This window comes from Pieris napi, chromosome 5 (genome assembly GCF_905475465.1).
Source record: "Pieris napi chromosome 5, ilPieNapi1.2, whole genome shotgun sequence".
In the NCBI taxonomy this organism is placed as follows: Eukaryota; Metazoa; Arthropoda; class Insecta; order Lepidoptera; family Pieridae; genus Pieris; species Pieris napi.
Window position 1 is genome coordinate 9,071,081 of NC_062238.1, and position 25,635 is coordinate 9,096,715.

The window sequence follows — 25,635 nt, forward strand, 5'->3', positions numbered from 1 at the left end:
CGATGTTACACTATGGTCATTAATCATCCAGTAACCGTTTTTACAGATAATAATATATTTTAGATTCTATACCAAATTATTCATTGACTTGTGACAAAATTTTCTTAAAAATATTGTCTAGGGTTCGCTACAATTATTCAGACAGAAACATGACTCAATTTTGAATAGTCACTGTGGCTCATCCAAATCTTATCAGCAGATAAGGAGGATCTGAATAACTTTTGATATAAATATCGAAGTATATGGCTTCGATATAAGTATATATTGGTATTTATATAAGCAATAAATACCAATATTCAAATTTTTATTATGCAAAATATGCGTCAGTCTATCGCTTAGATGGAAATACTTAGCGCTGCAGTCTCAAACAACAAATTATTCATTAACATGTGACAAATTTTCTTAAAAACATTGTCTAGAGTTCGCTACAATTATTCAGACAGAAACATGACTCAATTTTGAACAGTCACTGTGGCTTTTCCAAATCTTATCAGTAGATAAGGAGGATCTGAATAACTTTTGATATAAATATCGAAGTATATGGCTTCGATATAAGTATATATTGGTATTTATATAAGCAATAAATACCAATATTCAAATTTTTATTATGCAAAATATGCGTCAGTCTATCGCTTAGATGGAAATACTTAGCGCTGCAGTCTCAAACAACAAATTATTCATTAACATGTGACAAATTTTCTTAAAAACATTGTCTAGAGTTCGCTACAATTATTCAGACAGAAACATGACTCAATTTTGAACAGTCACTGTGGCTTTTCCAAATCTTATCAGTAGATAAGGAGGATCTGAATAACTTTTGATATAAATATCGAAGTATATGGCTTCGATATAAGTATATATTGGTATTTATATAAGCAATAAATACCAATATTCAAATTTTTATTATGCAAAATATGCGTCAGTCTATCGCTTAGATGGAAATACTTAGCGCTGCAGTCTCAAACAACAAATTATTCATTAACATGTGACAAATTTTCTTAAAAACATTGTCTAGAGTTCGCTACAATTATTCAGACAGAAACATGACTCAATTTTGAACAGTCACTGTGGCTTTTCCAAATCTTATCAGTAGATAAGGAGGATCTGAATAACTTTTGATATAAATATCGAAGTATATAGCTTCGATATAAGTATATATTGGTATTTATATAGGCAATAAATACCGATATTCAATTTTTAATTATGCAAAATATGCGTCAGTCTATACCTTAGATGGAAATACTTAGCGCTGCACTCTCCGAAAATTACCTTATAACTAAAATTAAAAAAAAATATGATTTATACTTTTATTGATTAAAAATAGTTAAAATGGTTATTGATTCTGATCAAAATAGTAATTAATTTGCTTGTTTGCGCATATATTTTGCAAAATATTGTCGAAGTTTTGGAAACGTTCTTTAAAACTACGCTTTCGTAACATTAATCTGTTTAATGCATGTTAACAAATTGTTAGTATTTAAGAATGTCTTGTGTGTTCAAACGTTCAAACTTTGTAAGGTCACAATGAGAGGTGATATCATAACTCCTTAATTGCCCACAAGAGAAATACTTCAAAATTCTTGCGTGATACAAGTGAAGGAAGGACCATTCTGATGTAACCACTGCTTGGGCCCAGTGGCTTGAATCTCGCTGTTGGCTGAGGGCCTTAACAGCTCAGATTTGTCGTCACGAACTGTTATTTACATACAAATTTAGCTTTCGACTTTCTACATACACTACTGTTAAGACATCTTGACCAAGCTTCGACCTCGGCCTGTTTAAGTGAGCATAGTGAGATTGGGCTCTTTCCGGCGAGACTTGGACATCGGCTTGGGTCGATTCCCCCAGTGGATAAGGTTGAACAGTAGGATATACGCTTAGCGGCCGGAATAATTTCGTTAGGGCGTTTCATTATATGTTGCCATCGCAGTGATTGTAGCCATTGATTGTAAATGTCACTATACTCCGATTTTTCATTCCGTAGAATTCTGACATTTCATAAGTGTTGCTACTAAAAAAGGTTCTCTACTGAAAGAGGGACAAATTTGACCCATTTGAGGGCAATAAAAAATAAAATGCTACGTATTTTTTATATTTTAAATACAAAAAGGTAAATCTAAATATTTACTTACTCAAGCGACCTAATACAAAAATAACCAATATTTCAATATCACAAAAAATATATCGAATTAACTTTTATTATTTTATTTTATTCTTTAGCTGGCACCTCTGCCTACTGATTCCAGGTTTAGTAAACCTTTTTACAAAAATAAAATGTTATCTGTACTACTGTTTGTGACGAAAAATTATCACTCGCCGTTAAACCTTTTAATGTGGAGCACCGCACAATAAAATGGATACATTCACTAACAAATACTCAGATGTTCAGACTCGTATTGAAATTGAAAAAAGTGCCCGGCCAAAAAGGTTTGCCATCTCTGACATGTCAAAAAATGATAGCTATCAGAATTCTACGGAATTAAAAATTTTAGCTATAAACATAAGTGTTAAAATGTTGCAATGACGTTAAATGCACTATTATTTTCGTGTAACATAGGTAGGCAGACCTTTACAAAACACAGACAACGACCGCAAAAACCCCTTTCCTAGCACGTTAGATAAGAGAAATAATTAATGTGTGGAGGACTCTAGACTATTAAATGTTTGCCAAATTCTCGTTATTTTAGCACTTGTCACACATTCATTACCTGTGGCACTGGAACTTCAAATATTTGATTACTCCTAACTCAAGAAATTGCTGTTAAAAAATGTGCAGCATCGATTCTCGATATTTCGGGCTGCTGCATAAATGTCTCCAATCGATCTCTATAGTCGTCAAATTTGACGGTTTGGTCTAGTGGTTAGTACCCCTGACTGCGAATCCATGGGTCCCGGGTTAGATATCCGGCTGAGACGAACATCGATGTGATGAGCATTTGGTGTTGTGCTTAGGTCTTGGGTGTTTAAATATGTATTTATATGTCTATCTATCTATAAAATGTATGTATATCCGTTGCCTAGTACCCATAACACAAGCTTCACCAGCTTAGCATGGGACTCGGTCAATTGGTAATTACACCAATTGTCTTGTGTATTGTCTTTAAAAAAAAAACTTTTCCAGTTCCAGTTCCAGTACCTCAGTAGAGAGTTTTGGAACTTTATAAGTTCCTTACGAACGTTATCTTAGCGGTGAGAGATCATATATCTCTATTTTCGCTTGTGTGCTAGAGGAGGGAGAGTAGAGCTTGATAATGCCTACAAGTCAGTGTATATCTAATTGTTACTACTATATACAGGGTGGCCAAAAAGTCGTGGATCAAACGCAAATATGAGGTCATCAGCTGCAAAAAATTAACTTTTTGGCCACCCTGTATATACAATACAAACCAGAATTTTCTATAGGGTTTCAACTTTTGTCTTTGTAAGTAATCAGTTATTTATTACTTAGACTTGAATTTCCTAAAAAGCTTTCGCAATCAACATAAAACATTTATGTATAGCATAAACACATATTTACAGTAATAAATACATTATTAATTGAGTCAAACATCCGCTGGGGAATGCGCAATGCCATTGTCCTTTGACAACCGAGATTTAATTTATGTCTAGCATCTCATTCACACATTACAAATGTCCGGTTGGTAAGAAAGAGACTACACTATTGAATGCACACACACGGTTGCAAAAATGTTTGCAGAGTAAAGGACGACCTATAAATAATATTTATAATATTGTGTTAGTTTTTCAGTACTTAGTAAATGCTTGAAAATGCTTAAAATTTATTTACATCATACTTTTGTAAGTAACATTATACTCACTAAATATTGCACCAATTTAACTTAAGTAATCTCTGTATGCTTTTTTCGAATTGTATTAACACTGTGATTTTTTTCATAGAACGGGGCAAACGGGTATGAGGCTCATCTGATGTTACGTGATACCGCCACCCATGGACACTCATACTGTCAGAAGTCTTGCAAGAGTACATAGAATTGGTACTTACCAATTCTACCTACCTACGCTCTTTTTTCGAAGGACCCTAAGTAGAATTGGTTCGGAAAAACTTCAGTGGGTTTCACATAGTGGTGGTGCGAAAACTGCCTTAAAACACGCTCAGTTGTAGAACGATGGACGTCGAGGTTATACGGGTGGAATTTCCTATTCTGCCTCGACGTCCGATGATGAAACTCAGCTGCAGGTATTAATCCGAACTACTCCTCTGAATACTCTGCGTGGTAAATGCGGTGGAAGTTGTAGACAGACCCCGCATATTCTTCGCATCGAACAACAATCGCTCTTCGTCGCATACGGTCAAGAGGAAGTAGCTGGTACTAGGGAGCTCCCGACCAGAGGTGAGAACAATACACCATGTGTCATTTCGCCAATCTATCGATCAAATAAGTAAGACGATGAAAATGTTACCCACGTGATCATATCAAAGAGAGTTCTTCTGACAACTATGATGCGAAGATCTATAGAATTATTAATTAGTGTGTAATCTCAATCTGTGTTCAATGCACAGAATATGTGTACAATTTATTTTGATTATATAATATAAACAAAGATACTTTTAAACAAAGACAACCAATCAAATTATAGTAGCTTTAAAGTTTTGAAATATAATGTTAGCTTATAGTTAATTTTTAAATGTTAATTATTGTTATTAAAAAAATAAAACGTAAGATTTACCAAATAAATAAATAAACGATATAACGAAACTCGACTTTTCCAAAAAATATGCTACATAAGTACGAATTTAATTACTAAACAATAATATTAGAAAAAGATTTATCATTTATACGTATAACTTTCACAGATCACAAATTATTCTCCACTCTATAAATCTTTGATTACGACGTTTCAAACAGTAATGGAGTATTGAAATGTGAAACTGACGTTTAATTTTAAATCTATATTTTTGCGCGGTCGTTCTGTAGCGTGGATTGATTTTTAATATTAAAAACGTTAAAAGTCATGTTATTTTGTATAAACCTAGATCTAGATTTAGATTAATATAGTATAGCTCCTAAATCATAAATAACGAATAGAAAACTGTAAATAAAATCTTGAATTTCCTTCACGCTAAGTTTTATTTACACTTGAAACCAAATCAGAATGTTTTTAATCAAAAATATTTATATAGAATAGTTGTAGGTGCTTCGTAATTTTTCTTTTACTATGATCGTAAAGTAGACGTAATTGAATAAACATAGTCTGTACACTGCAATACGATTTTAGTATCTAAGTATCAATCGAAGTGAAACTTAATTTTTTATTCATTTGGTAAGTTCCCCAGAATCATCTTTTTCTATTTTCTACGTAAAAATCTCTAATCTACGTAAAAATCTCTTTCTTTAATAGATTTTTTAGGAAATTACGTTGTTTTTTATAAAGTAAATTACGAATCAGTAATTATTATATTATTACGCTTTGCTTATTGTAGTGTTCTTCAATAGTGAAATTTTTTTCATCGATAAAGAGGATATTTCTATGCTTTTCACCTGCGTACCGCGTCAAAAGGCGTTTTCATCGATCAACTCTCTTTAATTGTAAAGATTGATTTAGGGCGTGTCCTGTATATCGTCGATAAGCACCTGAGAGAGTCCTAGCGGAAATCTTAATTTAACGTTTAACGTGTTCCAAATTCAAAATTATTAAAAGGTAGATAAAAAGAAAAAAATCTATGTAACAGTATTTATGGATATTTCAAAGTATATTAAAAAGAATACTTAAATACACTGTCGAGTTATAGGTATATAGACCTCAGGTATCTTGTACCCATATAAAACCTGTATTAACAAACAGTCAACATAGATATCCGCTCAAAAGAAGTCGTACAGGTCAGTGCATATATTTTTATTTAATCATTTGCATTTAGTGACAAGTTTTTAATTCTTCCACGATTTGATTTGGATTTAAGTTATTTTATCATACTTCTCTGATATTCAATGTCTTCATTAATACATTTGTTGATACAAATAAACGCAGTCATGATTTGCCGATACTTTCATTCTAAATAATTACAGGACAAGATTGGTATGTGACGCAATTCTTTTTTTATTTTAGATTATTGTTTATGATTAAAAAAAAAGCTGCAATACTAGTTTAATTATGACCCTAGCAAACAGATTGATTTATTATTAATATTAAATAATAAAAATTTATTTGTTACAAAGCCGCCATATCATCAATTTTCTACAACAATCGTATAAAGATATTTAATCTTATCTTGACAAAGTATGCAATAATGTATTTATCTCTGTTATGAAGATAAGTTCGCTGAGTATATTTTCTTATGAAATTTCCTTAAATTCTTGGAAAAATATTTCTGAACTTACTTGGGAAAGCCCAAGTTTAAAAGATTATAAAAGAGACCCATCTAAAAGTGTCCTAAGCATATTATTCATTACACAAAGTAACAAAAGCACCCATTGTCCTTTCGTCACTGATCATTTTTCTTTTCGAAGCAAATCAATGACCACCTTTATGCCTGTCATTTAATACTTACTATGCATATACTATTTCACTATCGATAAACATCAGTTGCTCTTTTAGTGAAAAATAATTTGGTTGGAATGGAATTAATAACCTAAAATAACCCTCTATTCCTATATTCCTGTATCTTAATTTAAAAAATATTGAATAATTCGCTCCATAGTAGCTTATTATTAAAAAAAAACAAATACACCACTTCTCGCAAAAATCGTCGAGCGAGTCTGCTTATATTGCCGAAGCCGCGCTCAAATTATTTAAAAAATCCATTCAGTATGAGGGTGTGGAATTTTTTAATAACTTACCCTCTAAAATTCGTAATATTAGCGTATTTAGTCAATTCAAAAGAGCATTAAATATACTTATTAGAATGAGCCTAAAGGCCGATTTACATTATCTAAGTGTTTAGGAGAGTGCTTTAGTACAACTTGAAAGGCAAGTTGTTTAGTGTAGCGTTTACTAAAGCAAGTAGCGTTTACATGTTTCAACTAAAGTACTATCCTAAAGCACTCTCCTAAACACTAAGATAATGTAAATCGGCCTTAATAGACTAAAATTGGGATAGCTGATGGCGACGCGTATCTCGCTCGTATATTTATATTATCCTAGCAGACCGGCCAAGCGTTGCTGTGGCTAAGGTTTTTTTATATTACATAGTAGTAAGTTATTCAAGGGAAACGGTAGGAGAACTTATGTGAAAGGTAGATAGCTTATGTGAAACGTTGGTTTTACATAAGCTATCTACCTTTCACACAGCGCCATCTGTTAGAATTGTATCAAATAATAAACAAATATTTGCAATAAAATAATATTGCAGGTATAAATTGAGATGTAAGCTATCCTATCTTTTAAGTTAGATCAAACTGCACACGGTGTGCAAATTTGATTGAAATCAGTTCAGTAGTTTAGGAGTCCATAGCGGACAAACAACGTGACACGTAATTTATATATATTAAGATTAAGTTTCTCATGTAAATAAAAATACATTTTTTGTAGTGAGAAATAAAGTTCTTTAAACATATATTATGAAGCGTCTTATTCAAATTTGAGCACAATTAGCAAAAGACAATTAATTGTGAATTGCACGCGTCTCAAGTCGACATCGTGACGTTTAGTTTATTAAGAAGACAATTTCAAAGGAATTCCCCTCTCTTGTCCCTGTTTGATCTCTCAAGCATTAATCGACGGAATTTTACCTTGATTCTAATTAAACTCTAACAATTCTTAGTTACGTGGCACCTTCATATAGTGATGTATCTGTTAATTAAGGCTGGTTATATTGTATTTATAAAAGGGTTGTGTTGCATGTTTATTTATTTATCACTTACATATTGCGCCCACGAAGATCTTTCTTAGTAAAAGATGAAAGGACACTTTTTGTATTACAATAATCATTATATTAAGCATATTATATGTGTTATATGATTATGAGTTCTTATATCACTTAAATAATACACGCAAATTGTCAGTCTGATAAGATACAGTTAATATATATGCACTTAAAAGACTGGAAAAACCAACTACACCAATTATTTCACAATAACATTCAGTATCAACAAAAATTCCTTGACTGAGGCGTGTAATATAAAAGTACAAAGCAGCTAACAAATGTGTACAGAGCGAACAAGTTATGAAATTGCGAATCATAAATCATGGCGGCCGTCCATGTTAAATGAGTAAAGAATTAGGTTCTTCAGATGTTATAAATAATAGTTAAAAAAAACTAAAAAGCACGCTTTTAAAGCACATCAAACAAAAAAGTGAAAAATAATTCCCAATTCCTATTTTTGTTCATTACCATTTTTAGCCTAAATTAGGAATTATTTTTCACTTTTTAGTTTGATGTGCTTTAAAAGCGTGTTTTTTATTTTTTAGTTAATTTTTTTTATTTTTTCATTTTTTTTATATCGGATTATTACATTGTCATCGATCTTTGACAGGTGCGCAAAGTTTGAATTAAATCTGTCCGTTTCAAGAAAGAAGTGGGTCAAAATCGAGTCCGATGGAGTCGGTTACATACATACATACATACAGGTGAAGCTAATATAAAGCGTGTAAAAATAACACGTTTTGAAAAGTTTTGTAAAAAATCATTTTGCCATGAAATTCGTTCAGCGAATTTATTTCATCTGAAAATGTTTACATAAATGCAGTTCCACAACAGATGCTGATGTAATATGATAGCTGGTCTAGCCTAAACGGTTGGCAATACTCCAGTTCGGACAAAATATTGTAGTCGCGTCCAAAAAATAGTCTCATGACAGGATTATTTACAGTACGATAGTTTGCTCATAAAATGGACTGCATCATTACGTACTACAATAGTTGGCAGTACTTAATTTTCTGTATGCTTTTGATTTACGCATCTATTTTTATTTTTTCATAAAATATGAGAGAGCGGTTTCTTATTTCAAAATACTGTAACATTCGTAGGAATATATCAGCTAAGTGGACAAATAATATTCATTCTAATTTAACTCGAAGGCATGTACAGTAGAAAATCTGATGTCGAAAACCTTCAAAACGCCAAAAAAGTGTTTTGTTCCCTTCCATTTGAAGCCAAAACCTCGATTATTGGAAAAAAAATCAATTAGTCGAAATAATCAGTCCAGCGAGCCCTTTTGGTACATATTTTGCATCTATAACTGGAAGCATAGGAGTTCGAGATACATAGGAAAAAATTAAATTGGACCCATGTATCTCGAATAAAGCAATGTTTTACTACACAACTCAATACTATGAAATTTATTACGTCTATTGGTCGAAGAATATGTTTGTATTTAGAAAATAATTTTATCATCTTAAACTTAAACTCCTCCAGAAGTCGAGAACTCTATAACTCGATATTTTTGGCGTCTCCCTTGATGTTCTACTGTATTTGTTTGAACACAGAACTTGCCATGTAATAAATAATTCTGCCAAACTAGTTGGCTTCCTGTGACAAAAGGCGATACAAATTTTCAAACCAGTTTTATTGGTCCAAACAAATAAAAATAGAATTACTTTAAAATTCAACTTACCTGTTATCTTCGTCAATTTGAAATCTATATTATTGAGTCGAGCAACAATCTTTCCTCTGCGCTGCCGCGCAATTAGCTCTTGGTAGACAGACAAGAGCTACTTGCTGAGACATACCTCCGGATGTTGGATTGTTGAAAAAATAAGAGTACCGAGAGTTTTTGACGCCGGCTTTTTCTCTCGGCCTACACTCTCTGTCTTCTTTGCCGATGAGTAGAGATGCCTACAAAATCAAATTTAATGACGTGGGATAAGTGATTCCTGCGTCTTATGTTCCATAATAAACATATTTTTTATTTATTTTTTATTAACGAAGCTCGTTATAGCCCAGCCCGTCTATCAAACAAAATTATAATAATTAATTTTAACTTAGTGTCAAATTACGAAAACTATCTATAGTTGAAATAAATATTTTTTTACAGATGATGGCGGAGAGAATAAAGTTCCCATTTGAAATCAATAATGTCACTGAGGAGGAGGATAAAATTGTGAAAAAGTATTACAAACGTAATTCTTGTCTTGATTTTTAATATTAGAAACTAAAAAAACCTTTCAATATATATAAGTACGAGTATTATATTACTATTTGGAGCTGAATTTTTACAATATTAAATTTTAAAAAAAAACAGTTTTTCTCTCCCTGCGTTTTAACACTTCCTTTAGTTTAGTACATATAAAGTTCATGTCTTTTTAATGATGGATTAAAATAGTATTTTTTTCCAAAGTGAATTATTTTATTATTTATTTGTATAATCATGATCGTCTCAAATACGCCAATAAAACTACTGCCATTACAACGCTTACCAGTTATTAAATATATTTTAAACATATTAATATAATTTGTATGTGTTTCGTTAGTGTGCCTTTTAAAATAAAATAAAACTAAATAAAATAAAATAAAATAATATAAAATAAAAATATTAAACAGGTTACACTCGCCCATTCGTCAGAGTGGGGCCTCAGGGGTATTGTTGGATGGCAGGCTATGGAGACAAGGCCGAAGACATCTATAACCTCAAGGTGCGAACTGATGACATTTGGGTTGTGTCATTCCCACGCTCTGGTAAGAGAAGAAAAGATTTTAATATCGTAGATTTAAAGTAACATAAGATGTTTATAAACAATTTTTAAAAAATAAAATAAATCAGTGGCGCTACAACCTCTTTAGGTCTTGGTCTCAGATTTCTGAATCTGTTTCATGATCATTTTTTAAACCTAATAGGCAAGTAGGTGATCAGCCTCCAGTGCCTGACACACGCCGTCGACTTTTTGGGTCTAAAGCATGTCGGTCTCCTCAAGATGTTTCCTTCATCGTTATTTTTACAGGTACAACATGGTTACAAGAGCTGGTTTGGTTGTTAAATAATAACTTAGACTATGACGGCGCTGCCGCTACATTGCTGACTAAACGATATGCGTTTATTGAGTGAGTAGAAATTAAATAAATATTTTATTTATATATTAACCGGTTTCCCTCACTATTGTATATGTGCCCGTCAGTAATGGGTACTTTTAACTTATCCCCTGTAGTATCTCCTAGATTTGGTCCAGGAATGTACGACAAGGCTTACACAACCCGATTTCACCATCCATGGTAGCCTACTTGTTAACCGCTTTAATATTGAAAGTAATTAAGTGACATAGACTACTGGTAAAATATATAATTTAATCGGAAACTAACGGAAACGGAATTTATAGTGCAGATAAAATATTTTTTCTATCAATATTCAATTCCTCGAAACCCTTTAAAAATAGATATCCTTAGACATTTAATGTCACTAAATCATGCCGATTTAAACAGATATGCTTCAGCTACACACGCTCTACGCCCATTCTCTCTGTAATATTATTGTTTAGTCTGTAAATCTAAAGATACATATATCAGAATGAGCCTAGTAGACTAAAATTAGGACGGCTGATGGCGACGTGTATATTAAACTCAAACTCAAAATATCTTTATACATACAGGTGAACAAGTACACTTATGAACGTCAAAAAGAAGTTAAATTAATTGTAAATGTACATTTACTACCAGTTAGCAAGTCTAGGGCGTAGAGCGGGTAAGAATCTCAAATCTCGTTCGTACATATTAAGTTTCTCATGTAAATAAAATATTTTTTTTTGTAATGAGAAATAAAGTTCTTTAAAGATATATCTTTTACTAGGCGTTTTGATTTTAATTCATATTAGTTCATTACTTCAACAAATCAATAGGATAATGAGCGACGTAGATAAACAACTTTCGTATATTGTTGTATCATTGCATTGAGTTGACACGATAATATGAGGAAGGATCTTGTGCGCTTCCTCCAACCTATGGAATGCTACTGGCCCGAAGAACCCCATTGACTGGGGTCAAGATATGGTTTGTTATGATAGATTTGTATATATCGGCCGGAATAACTTCGTTCACTGTTATGAAATCGCAGAGATTGTAGCCGTAGATACGAGTATTATCTTCATATTTATAATTCTACTGTACGTCACTGAACTACTAACATATATAGTGACATAGCCCCTTTGAATGTTTGTATTTTCATTAGATTTAAATCTGATCACACTGGTCAATGGTTTGAATTCCAATTAAGGAAACAAAAAACATGTAAAAAGAAGAAAATTGTGATAACTCCTATTACAAATGACCGTTTGGACAGATTTAGAGAAGCATTGGTCTATAGAATGCCATTTCTGTGTGGCAACTCATCCCCTAATAATTTATACAATACTTTTTTTGGATCATTTATTGATGAATTCAAGAAAGTATTTACTCAAAAGACTTTATTGGTCTCTGAGAAAACAAGTTTCTGTGACTGGGCAAATGAGGAGTTACACAGGAAAAGGTTAAAATTATATGAAATCTATGACGAAATGCAATATAACACTAGTGTGGAATTTAGGGAATATGTTAGGTTGTATTCAAATAATTTCAAAAAAGATTGCAAAACTGCAAAGTCTCAATATTTAAGTTCAAAAATAAAAAATAGCATGGATAAAGTAAAAGCTACCTGGAAAATAATAAATGAAGAATCAGGTAAAACGTCTGACAAACGAACTGATTATATGTTAAAAGTTAAAGGGAAGTTAATAAAATCTGACCCAGAGGTAGCTTCTTCTTTTGAAGAGTTCTTTACAAATGTACCACTAAATACGACCAAGTCCCTAGATTCTTCACCTGCTGCTGCGATCTCATTGCTAGAAAAATGTGTACCTGAATGTAATATTAAATTTCAGTTTAAACATATAACTTGTAATGATATCGTTAAAACTTTTAAGCTTATTAATTTAAAAAAAAGTAAAGATATATGGGGTATGTCAACAGTCATTTTAAATTCCGTTATTAATGTAATAAGCTCTGAATTGTCTATAATTTTTAACAGCTGTATCGATTGTGGAGTCTTTCCGGACGAAATGAAATTAAGTAAGATTACACCGTTGTTCAAGGCAGGTAGTGAGTCTGATCCGTCAAACTTCAGACCTGTTTCCGTGCTCCCTGCGTTGAGCAAAGTTTTTGAAAAGATAATGCTAGACCAGCTTTCTTTACATTTTAATAAAAATAAACTCTTACATAATAAACAGTATGGTTTCACTAAGGGTCGCTCCACAATCGATGCCGGTGTGAAGTTGATTTCGGACATATTTAACGCCTGGGAAGAATCATATGATGGAGTCGGCGTCTTTTGTGACCTGTCAAAGGCCTTTGACTGTGTTCATCCTGATATACTCGTTGGAAAGCTTCAACACTATGGCGTTGATGGCAAAGCTTCCAGCCTGATGAATTCATATTTAAAGGGAAGGATCCAAAGAGTTCATGTCAATGGAGTCACCTCTCCGGGTTCGCAGGTATCAATGGGCGTCCCCCAAGGATCGATTCTCGGGCCTTTCTTATTTCTGATTTACATAAATGACCTCCCATTCTTTGTCAACGAAGTTCATGAGATGGTATTGTTTGCTGATGACACTTCACTTCTATTTAAAGTGAATAGGAATAACGTATTATTGGACGATGTAAACAATTCTATCTCTCGTATAGTTAACTGGTTTAATGTAAATAACTTATTGCTTAATGAGAATAAAACAAAATGTATTAGATTTACAACTACTAGCGTAAAGCGAGATATTGGTAACCTGAAAATTAAGGACAGTGAACTAAACTTTGTTGACAAAACTGTTTTTCTAGGCATAACAATAGATAGTAAACTCCAATGGGGCCCACACATAGAGACTCTTTCGAATAGGCTGAGCTCTGCAGCATATGCAGTAAAGAAAATCCGACAGTTTACTGATGAGGACACGGCTAAAATTGTGTATCATAGCTACTTTCATAGCGTTATGTCGTACGGCATTTTATTGTGGGGTGCTGCTGCAGAGGTTCAATCCATATTTGTGCTGCAGAAGCGGGCTGTTCGGGGTATTTGTTGTGTTTCTCCGAGGGAGTCGGTACGGAATAAGTTTAAGGAATTAAATATTATGACACTATCTGGTCAATATATTCTTGAAGCCTTGTTGTATGTCCAAAAAAATATAAACGATTTTAAAACAAATGGTGACTTTCACCAGTATAATACGCGAAATAGAACTAATTTGAGTGTACGACCAACCAGGCTCCAAAAGATAAACCACTCCTTATATGGAAATTGTATTCGTTTTTACAACAAACTCCCAAGCGCAATTAGAGAATTATCACTAAATAAATTCAAAGTCCTCGTTAAACGAAAATTAATCAACAAAGCTTTTTATAAATTTGAGGACTACTTAAATGATCCTAATCCTTGGGATTGAATTGCTCCAGTTCAAACAATTTGTATGACAATACTTGGCGATTAAAAAGAGTGGCGGAAAGTTTCTTGCCAGTTCTTCTTACCCGCTCTACGCCCTTGACTTGCGAACTGGTAGTAAATGTAAATTTACGATTGGTTTAACTTGACTGTTCAAAAGTGTACTTGGTTACCTAATTGAATAAAGATATTTTGAGTTTGAGTTTGAGTTTGAGTTTACTCTTAAACGGCTTGACCGATTTGAATGAATTTTTTCTATGCGTTAAGGTGGCGCCCCGTATGGTTTAGATTCAGAAAACAGCCCGGAAGATGGCGCTGCAGTCGGTATCTAGGTTATTCATCTATACTGCAACTAAACAGCTGGTGTTTCAGGTCACGAATAGCTTAACTGCTAGCGTCTGTTGAGTGTTCAAGTATTACGTAACGTATTTCGGGAGAGGGGGGGGGGGGTCCTTTTGTTAAACGTTACGATGCGGGGCGGGGATTAAATTACCCGTTATTGTTAATATTTTTTTTCGACTTACTGGGTACTGAAAAACGTTACGGCAAGTTATATGGGGGGGGGGTGTCAATAATCTCCAAAAATTGCGTCACTTAATACTTGATCGCTCCCTAGAGTAAAACTACTTATTTCCGAAACCAATAATTTATTTTATAGATATCCAACTCAAGCGCCTGAAATTATGAAAAGTCCACCTTCTAGCGGCCACGGTGCTACGGTTTACGATTACCAAGACCTGCATACTCTTCCGTCTCCAAGATATGTGAAGACACACGTTAACCTCGACTTTCTACCACCTAAATTGCTTGATACTGCTAAAGTAAGATAGTGTTTAATACATTACCAAATTATACTTTCAATAGTAAGTCGAGAGGCACGCCCGACACGAAGACTTCAATTGCCAGATAGACAAGTACGGTAAATTTAGGGATAAGATTGAGGATCGAAACTTAGCCTTAAGATGATGCATGTCAAAACGTGAGTTTAATCGCGTTCTAGTTAGAACAATTGTCGTATGTAACAGTTGTTACATACGACAATTGTTCACGGTATACTATAGAAATACTAGCTGCCCCCGCGAACTTCGTTTCTTCTTAATGTGATTTTACTTTGAGTACCTTTTTAGTACATACCAACATGACACATTTTGCTATCTATCCTAGAAACTATTCGGTTTTCTGGAATGAAAACTTTTTAGGTTTTTCTGTGATTTTTTCTCTATATAAAACTCAGAGTTCAAGTGATAAGATTTTAATCAACAAATAAAAAATGTATTTTTGTGTGCGTATCAAAAAAATAATAATAATAATTTTTTGGGGTGGACACCCTTTCTCACTTATAGGCTTTAAGTATAGATAGTAGCCGATTTTCAGACTTACTGAATATGCATAAAAATTTCATAAGAATCGGTCAAGCTGTTTCGGAGGATAATGGGAATGAACATTGTGGCACGAGAATTTTATATATATATAGAGAGGTAATTACAGGGTAGAAAGTGGTATTCTGTTTTTGAATGCTTAAAAATATGTTGTGAAATAATTGTTTCGACTACAACTAAACCATAAACATAGACGTTCACATAATTTCAAACTTCGAAATTAATTTGTCTATGATTTATTTATCTACATATAATAGTGTTATTAGGTGTTCTACGTCGCTCGGGACCCTCGTGACGTGGTCGTCTCCTTCCACTTCATGCACAAACTGTTTAGATACTTCGACGAGGGTGTTCAGTTCAACGAGTTTTGGGATCTCTTCAAAAGGGACTTGTGTAAGTCAATACTAAGCGCCAAGAAGTTTCATTAAAATAACCTAGATTAAACCATTTAATCATAGTACGAAATGGTCTATATATCGGAAACCATAGTAAAAAAAAGCATCCATTTGTTTTATTCGCTGCTTAAATACAATTTGATGGAAATAGACAAACGTATTTACTCAAAACAATGCAGTACCCTGTATGTTTATAAGACGAAGATTGGTTAGTTATTATTTATATAAAATTACTAGCTGACCTTTTGACATTGTTTTGCTATGTATAATATTTCTAGGAAACATTTTTTTAGTTATGTATATAAAAATACCTATCTACTATAATAAAAAATAGGGGTTGGTCATAGAGGGGTGAAAATTAAGGGTTTTATGTATTTTATTTATGCAGTATCATAAAATAAAAGCAAAAAAAAATTTCTAAAAAATTAAATAAATTTTTGGATTGGACACCCCTTATCACTTAGGGGTTTAAAAGATAGATAGTAGCCGATTCTCAGGCTTATTGAATATTCATAAAAAAAATTCATTAGAATCGGTCGGGCTGTTTTGGAGGAGTACGGGAACGAACATTGTGACACGAGAATTTTATATATTTGTTGCCATATACTTTATACTCATAACAATTTCCACAACTAATCAAATACCACTCTTCAAAAGATGATTAATCAGTAAAATATTGTCACAAGAGTGATTGATACTATTGTTATTCATGTTTATAATTGAATTAATATTAATTGATTAAAAGCATGAATCATTTACATATATGTTTCAGTGATGCACATGCCAATATTCCCGCATCTAGAAGAAGCCTGGAAACATCGAGACCACCCCAACATGATGTTTTTGTTCTACGAAGAAATGCAGAAGGTGTAATTGTAATTTAATTATCATTTTAATATAAACGTTCTATGGTCTTTCCAAAGACTAATAGACGATAGAACAGGGGCAAGCGGAGGATCACTTGATGTATGTATAGTGATACAGTCGTACACGCACGAGTGCGTTGCGGGTCTTTTTAGAATTTGTACGCTCTTATCTTGAAAGTAGCTTAATTTAAGCTGGCCATAGACGGACCGCATGTTGCAGACAAGACCGACCGCACGGCGATCTGCAGTTTCCATACTAAATTCATATCCGCAATACACGGACCGCTCGAGCAGTTCCTGAGCAAACCGCATATTGCAGACGGTCTTGACTGCAACATGCGGTCCGTCTATGGCCCGCTTTACCACGCAGAAATTGATTCTTATTCTTGCACTGTTCGTATTTGGATTGTGTAACAAACACAGAACTATACCTTTACACTAACCTTTGAAGTAATAAATTAAATAATAATGTAAACGTCTTCTTGAGAAGATATCAAAAATTTGTACTTATTGTCGTCAAACTTTATTTTTCAGGATTTGCGTAGCGTCATCGACAGAGTTGCGGAATTCCTTGGAAAAGCGTACTCAGATGAGGAAAAGAATAAATTAGCTGACCATTTGAACTTTGATAATATGAAGAAACATACTCCCATATTAGAGCATGTGACTACAAATGACAACAAGGATTCAGAAATGAAGTTTATGAGAAAAGGTCATTACAATACGTTAAAAAATTACAGATACCGGCAAACATCTTGAACAAATGTCCTTGCCTGCGCAGGAGCAATTTTCAGGTATCACTGGGAGGGAGGGCGGCGGGAGAGTGACGTGTCGATCGTGTGGTTGGTAAATCAGTTGACGTTTGTGTCTCGCGCTGCGCAAACTTTCCCCCACTCCCTTGTTTATTGTTCAAGATGTTTGCCGGTATCTGTAACATCTTTCGTTCAATCACACTCAAAATCGTCATGGTTTTTTCATTTGTTTTATATTTCATCTTTTAGGTAAATCCGGTAACTGGATAAACTATTTTGATACAGAAGAGTTGCGAAGGGAAGCCGAGTTATACATGGAAGAACATCTCAAGAACACAGATCTTCGTTTTCCAAAAGTTGATTAAATATACCTTTTACATATAGTATAGTAAAAAAAAACGTTTAATGTTTTTAATTTGAGAACCTATCATGATTATGACACACAAGTGATCAACAATAAAAAAAAAATTGCGTGCGTACAAAGAACACATGTCAGAAGTGAACTTCTTTGTAGATTAATTATTACTAAGGTAAAAGCCCCAATAGATGATCATGTATCAGTATATGATCACCCCATGTATTTGTATATCTATATATCTATCTATATATAATACGTTGACAAGTTTTTAAGAATTGTACACTACACGAACGAGCTGCTTTTGACGTGAAAACGTCTAATAAATAGATGAACGCCGGCTGCACGCACAAAAGAGCATGACTCATTGTCCCGTTACGCTCATTGTACACTTACGCCGCTACTATTTCGCCTTAAAGGACATTAAATTTGAAATTAACATGCATCAAAATATATATATAATATACAGTTAAAGTATATTTCAATTCATAAAATTTTTTATTAGATTTTCATTGAATTTTAACAAATTCGAGTGCGTTTACAAATTCCCCTTAAATAATTTATGGCGGCCCATATGGCGGATATTTTAACTATTTATCTGTAATAGGTAGATTATACTTTATTAATATCTCAAAATACATAGATTATGTGTAGACAAACAATCGACACTAGACAATGACAGAAAGATGTTATTCGCACATTATGCAAACTTTTTGTACTGTGTTCTATTTTTATATAGATTTTTCTTTAAAAGCAATATTTGATTGTGTAGGCTAAAAGAAATTCAACAGTAAAACAATCTTGCTACATTTATAATCATTTATTTTCGATTTAGCCATCCTGAATGTTTTAAAACCACTTGTAAACTGCAAACAGGCCTTCAATTCTCTGAAACTTTAAAATGGCATATTTAAAGTTTGTCAATACAGCGAACAGTTGTAAACTCATAAAGCTTGCAACGACTGGAATAACGCAATCTCGCGAACAATGTAAGGTCAACGACAACTTCATGAATTTTTAAGCGACCCGGTTAACTCGGACTTCGTGAGTAGTTAAATCCACTTTCAGTTTATCGAAATTTATACTATACATAGTGTTGGCTATGTATAGTATAGAATATATAGAAACAGGGAGTTTCAATCCTGTGGTAGTGCGTTCGAACTCCAATAATAAATTTTTGCTTTCTGAGCGCGATTAACTAAACATAGATGAAGGTTTAGATCTATAATTTCACCAAGTCGTACTTGGTCAAAATGGTGATTTATGGCTTATGGATACTTGCCTATAATGAAAAATTATGAAAGAAATACGTTGGGATATTTTATTATTATTGAGAAAGGGGATTTCCTATCAGCCTATCAGACTCACAAATTTATTAATAAACGAAGTTATCTGGTTAAAGATTTTCAAAATCGGTTCAGTCAGAGATTACCTATCTACTAGAACTTCACACACCTCTTTATAATATTAGTACCTATATATAAAGGAAAAGGTTCTTCTAAATACAGTCAAACAACGTCATCGGCTGTAACGACTATCGGTTTTTACGACCAAATATAAGTAGTCCCTTCGATGTCGTTATAACAGATTTTGATTGTAACACCAAAATGCGTTTAACTATAAAAATGTTCCGAAATTACGTACGTTAGAAATTTTGGATGACGGCGTTTCCTATACTATTATTTGTTTTTTTTTTTAAGAAAAAGGGGGCAAACCCGCAAGAGGGTCATGTTAAGTGATACCGCCCCGCCCATGGACACTCTCAATGCCAGAGGGCTCGTGAGTGCGTTGCCAGCCTTTCAAGAATTGGAACACTCTTTTCTTGAATTAAAATTGCCTTAAAAAACGCTCAGTTGTTGGAGCGGCGGACGTCGAGGTGATACGGGTGGATTTTCGTATTCCTCCTCGACGTCCGATGATGAAACTCAGCTACAGGTAATAATTAATCCGAACAACTGAACACTTCATGGTAAATGCGGTAGAAGATACAGAGTAACCCCACATCTCTACCCACCGCCAAGGGATCAAGGCGCTTGGAAAGGGACTGATCGTTGACGTTTCGTACCGCTCTTCGTTGAATACGGTCAAGTGGAAAGAGTTCCCGCCCAGATATGAGAACTCTAAGGCTATGTCCAGATGGCAAAAACTTGACGCGCGTTTTCAAATCGCGCGACTAGACATTGTGGTAGTTTCATACAACTGTTCACATGAGCGCGCGGTAACGCGCGTTAACGCGCGTCAACGCGGCGCTCAGAGAAAAAGTCTCTAGACGCAGGTGATCGCGCGTTGACGCGCGCTTTGATATTAATGTAATGTCCGTTTGCTGTTCAGATGAGCGCGCGCTTTCATCGCGATCGCATGTAATTTTGTTAAATTTCGTAATTATATTTTGTTCTCGCATTTAAAATGAGTGAAATTGAAGATATTGACATCGACTTACTAATCGATGAAGTAGAAAAAAGGCCAGCAAGTTGGAATATAGCAAATTTGTATAAAAAATATAATATAATTTGTATTTTTTTTCAAAATTGGATAAACGCAATGTGTACGTTTTCTTTTTCTATATTTTTTTATATAATATAACCACAAAATATTAGCCTCTTCCACGTCCATTTTCTACGTTCTACCGAACTAGACTGACGAGTACTCTCGCAACGCGCGATAGCGCTCATCATGTGAACGCTCTTCAAATTTGATGGCGCGTTGACGCGCGTTAACGCGCGTTACATGTGAACATAGCCTTAGAGAGAAACGGGCCAAATTTGCTTAAAGGTAAAATGAAACGATCATTATTATCCATTTATTTATTTTGTAAACTCGTACACTTGATCTAATCATCAACCGTTTACATTCGCACATTAGTGTCTGAAAAAATGTCGTATTGCGTTGTAATAATTGCCATAATTTAAATAATTTAAAACAATCACGCAGGAATCACATAGCATTCTGATCATAACAATCAGCTGTAATATAGGCGGTCAATTAAACCTTTAATTACTGAGCTATTCTTACAACGCAATAAGACTTAATACAAATTGTAACATACGCACCATAATTGACTCGAAAAAGCATAAAGTATTGCATACAACATAAAAATGTATAAACGTTCATATATATGGCACTTAAATAAAACTGCCAAATTTTGAAAATATTTCCCCTAAATAAATAAAATTTTAAATGGCAACACTAAATGCTTCATCAAACAATTTCTCGTCTTGGTAACCTTTATAATTGTACGGTTCCTGGGTCATCAGGGGTTCGAAATAATAGAATAAATTGAACTTACTCTATATTTATCACTCGCGTTATACAATAGACTATGAGCGAAATAATAACTATTATGTTAATTGCAATCTAACAAACAGAGAGAGTGCCTACGTCTGGCTATGCTCCCGGGGTGATACTCCTATGACTTAGTTAATTACGAATGACTGCATAGTAACAGTCGAAGAGAGTGCCTGCGTCGGGCTATACTCTCGGGGCGTGACTCCGACGATTGTAGGAAATCGTCATGCTTATAAATGATCAAACTGTACAGCCAGAGCGCGTACTTACATAATAAAAACATCACGCTCGTGGATGATTGGAATGTACGAGCCCTGGCACGTACTTATAAAAACATCATGGTTGTAGATGATCGGAATGTACGAGCCCTGGCACGTACTTACATAGGGAATAATTAAGCTTATAAAACTAAGGAAGCCTGAGCGAGTAAAATGTACAGCCTTGGCTCGTACATACTCCCCCAGGCAAAAGTGCAAAATGTACAGCCTTGGCTCGTACATACTCCCCCAGGCAAAAGTGCAAGATGAATATGTAGTGCTTTACAAGATGATTTCATCATATGCTTAACAGTCTCTAGGTTTATGCTAACACTTTTAATCACAGCACTATCACTAACACTAGGACCGATACCGCATGGGCCCTTGCACTACCTAACCGGAGTCCGGTCCCGGGTGGCTTCTCCTGAGGCCACTGCGAGACCGGCTGCTGATTCTGCCGATGCTACACCTACTGCTCCGTGACGTCTCCTGAACTTTATATGATTGTAATGTCCTATCCTCTACCTGTCTTGAGCACATTCTGAGAACTATCATGAGCATACAAAATATATTACAGGTTTGGTGAATGCAACCAATATCTAGGTTAAAAATAATTGTTGTAAAATGCAACCGTACCTCGGTAATTTGATATCTTGCATAATATTATTCATTGTAGTTGACGTCTTTCACAGTAGGTCATTCCACTTGCTAACATATGATATTTTGCTGAACTGGCATTCCATTCATTGTTTATGATATTATATTAATTATCGTTTTTCACTTTATAAAATGATTTATGTTAATTGATGTATGTATAATTTAATATAAAGTTTCGACAATGTATGTTATACATAAATGGAACTGAACATACGAAACATAGTCTCTGGTTTGTATGCTTAAAGGAATTTTAAGTATTATTTTATATATGGTGCTTTTCTTTCTCTTCCTCTGATTACTCATATTTGACTCATAGGATTGCATAACCGAATAAGTTTGCTGTATGTTATTTTTACGAAATCCTGAATCGGTGAGCCTGCTATATTGCGGAACGATAACGTTTCGCAATCTTCCCCTTTTACGAAAGACATTACCTTTCTTTCTGAACTTTCCTTTTGACCTTCCTGTAAATTCCTTTCTAATCTTAACACCATTTTTTCTTCTTCGAAATTCCTGCTTTTTCACGAATGATTTTTGCTTATTTTTCTTGCCTTTGTTGATAGGCAAACCATTTAATTTGCGTGTAACCTTTTCTGATCCATGCGAAAATTTGCCATAACTCTTTCTAGTTCTAATGCTTTTGTTTCTTACAACTACGTCGGACCCTTGTGTTAAGTTGCGTTGCAAATAGGGTTCCGTATACAATTGAATCGTTGCTTCTAACAAAGGCTTAGACAATACTACGCTGCTATTTAAGTTTTTATTCTTCTTATAAGAAATAGATGAAGAAAAGATTTCTTTATCTTCTGTTTCTTGCTTGTCTTGTAGGCATTTCATGCTTTTGATAGCCATGTTAACACGATGTGATTTATCTTCTCCGCTCACTTCACAACCAAGTTGCGTTTGATGATCTGTACTATGGTTTAGGGTCTCTCCTACCCCGGAGCTGATGCTATGTTGCTCCTTGCTGTAGTCAGTTAACGACTGTGCTACGCTTTCTGCCAATTTGGATAATTCTCCGCCTTGATAATTATCTGCATGTATACTGTGATTAACACTAAGACCTATCGGAGTCCAGTACCGGGTGGGCTCTTTGGAGTCTATTCCAAGACTGGCTGCCACTGCTTCCGCCAATGCCACTATCGATGTTTCCTGCTGCACATCAGTGGTTTTCTGTATTGGCATCATTGCTATGCCTGATGGTATCTGCTGTATACTGTGATTAACACTAAGACCTATCGGAGTCCGGTACCGGGTGGGCTCTTTGGAGTCCACTCCGAGACTGGCTGCCACTGCTTCCGCCAATGCCACTATCGATGTTTCCTGCTGCACATCAGTGGTTTTCTGTATTGGCATCATTGCTATGCCTGATGGTATCTGCTGATTGTTACCACTTTCTGCTAAACCTTCCACCATTGCCGAAGACGAAGAGATTTTCTTGTCCGATTTATATTGAAATGATTGCTCTGCTTGCGTAGAATTACAATTTAAATTTGCATTTCCTTGACCTTGTGTATCGAAATGCGTTGACAGCGAATTTTTGCTGATGCTAAAATTTGATGAAGTTCGCTGTTGTTTTGCAATTGAATCTTTCCAGGTTTGATTATTACCTGTTTCCAAGGCATATAAGAAATTTTCTGAATTATATGAATAAAGTACCGGTGAATCCATATGCGTTTCTAAAGAATGTAATTTGAGATATATCTTTCTCTTTTGGCGCCTACATATAGCTTCCTTCTCGTAATATATATTTTCATACTCAGAGTAGGATCCGCCATGATCAACAAGTATGTCGATATGGGTTTTAAAAATTAAATCCCAATGCCACTTTATTTCGTCTAGCGCTCCTTCAAGTTCATCTTTGTCGGATTCGGAGTATACATTTGATAGTTCAAAAATCTTATCAAGCGACCTAAATAAATATGCTTGTTTGCGAAGCAACTCTTCGGTTTTTCTTGAATGCCTGATGGTTTTCAGACCGTCGGTAAACGAAGCTTGGAATAAATTCTCCATTATGCTTAATATAATAATTAACTAAACGCTTTGTAAATATTGCATTATAAATTCTTAAATGCTTATACGTGATAAAATGCTCAATGAATGCTTCACATCATTCTTAGTAAAATTATGCTCACAAATGAGATAATTCTCAGAAGTATAGTGCTCAAAACAAATGGAAAGGACTTACTGTAGATGCCTCCGTATGTTGAAGATTGACGTCCGTTGCCTTCTTCTAGGTTGAAAGGACGCTGATATACTTTTTGACCGCTGTGGGTCTTTGACAATGCTGGGAGCGGACTCACTGTCGCTTGCCTCCCTATTTGACCGCTGTGGGTTCTTGAAAATATTGGGAGCGGACTCACTGTCGCTTGCCTCCCTATTTGACCGCTATGGGTCCGTGAAAATATTGGGAGCGGACTTCCTGTCGCCTGCCTCCCTATTTGACCGCTATGGGTCCTTGAAAATGCTGGGAGTGGACTTCCTGTCGCCTGCCTCCCTATTTGACCGCTATGGATCCTTAAAAATGCTGGGAGTGGACTTCCTGTCGCCTGCCTCCCTATTTGACCGCTATGGGTCCTTAAAAATGCTGGGAGCGGACTTCCTGTCGCTTACCTCCCTTTTCGACCGCTATGGATCCTCCTTCTCCTTGCTCTCCTCTTTTCTATTGATGCGGATGATAATTTCTTACTTGCTTGACGACCCAACAAACCAGCAGTGGGATGTTTTTCCACGGCGCCGATCTTCAGGATGACGGAGAAAAACGCGAACGCGATCAACTGTACGCGAAAGACCCGCTATTCCCGGATAGCTCAAAGGACCAAAATGTACGGTTCCTGGGTCATCAGGGGTTCGAAATAATAGAATAAATTGAACTTACTCTATATTTATCACTCGCGTTATACAATAGAATATGAGCGGAATAATAACTATTATGTTAATTGCAATCTAACAAACAGAGAGAGTGCCTACGTCTGGCTATGCTCCCGGGGTGATACTCCTATGACTTAGTTAATTACGAATGACTGCATAGTAACAGTCGAAGAGAGTGCCTGCGTCGGGCTATACTCTCGGGGCGTGACTCCGACGATTGTAGGAAATCGTCATGCTTATAAATGATCAAACTGTACAGCCAGAGCGCGTACTTACATAATAAAAACATCACGCTCGTGGATGATTGGAATGTACGAGCCCTGGCACGTACTTATAAAAACATCATGGTTGTAGATGATCGGAATGTACGAGCCCTGGCACGTACTTACATAGGGAATAATTAAGCTTATAAAACTAAGGAAGCCTGAGCGAGTAAAATGTACAGCCTTGGCTCGTACAGTGCAGATTATACTAGAATACAGATAACCCAGATTTAGTATGCTAAGCTGTTGATGGGCTAAGTGATTGATTTT

The 25,635-nt window shown here is 34.8% G+C and overlaps 2 protein-coding genes and 1 long non-coding RNA gene across 4 annotated transcripts in view; 1 reads left to right on the forward strand and 2 right to left on the reverse strand.

Annotated features, from left to right (window-relative positions):
• The window catches only part of LOC125049512 (sulfotransferase 1E1-like), a 39,500-nt gene extending 29,926 nt beyond the window's left edge, over window positions 1–9,574 (reverse strand). Inside the window, exon 1 of the mRNA XM_047648862.1 lies at window positions 9,513–9,574. The gene's annotated coding sequence lies outside the window, so the exon portion shown is untranslated. The remainder of the gene's footprint in view (window positions 1–9,512) is intronic.
• LOC125049513 (sulfotransferase 1E1-like) lies at window positions 5,185–18,080 on the forward strand. 2 transcript variants are annotated; one of them, XM_047648864.1, is made up of 9 exons: window positions 5,185–5,283; window positions 9,933–10,017; window positions 10,439–10,573; window positions 10,837–10,936; window positions 14,944–15,106; window positions 15,931–16,057; window positions 16,832–16,926; window positions 17,460–17,637; window positions 17,927–18,080. In XM_047648864.1, the coding sequence occupies exons 2-9, from the start codon at window positions 9,933–9,935 to the stop codon at window positions 18,040–18,042; spliced, it is 999 nt and encodes a 332-aa protein (XP_047504820.1). In that variant the 5' UTR covers window positions 5,185–5,283; the 3' UTR covers window positions 18,043–18,080. The 2 variants fall into 2 exon arrangements, with proteins under 2 accessions (XP_047504820.1, XP_047504819.1); XM_047648863.1 differs by lacking the exon at window positions 5,185–5,283 and adding an exon at window positions 5,710–5,840.
• A 3,128-nt stretch (window positions 18,081–21,208) lies between these two features.
• On the reverse strand, window positions 21,209–23,437 carry LOC125049602. Its single transcript, XR_007117033.1, has 2 exons — window positions 22,211–23,437; window positions 21,209–22,122 (listed from the first exon to the last, which is right to left on the reverse strand). It is a non-coding gene; the product is annotated as an uncharacterized LOC125049602 (long non-coding RNA).
• Window positions 23,438–25,635: the final 2,198 nt, after the last annotated feature.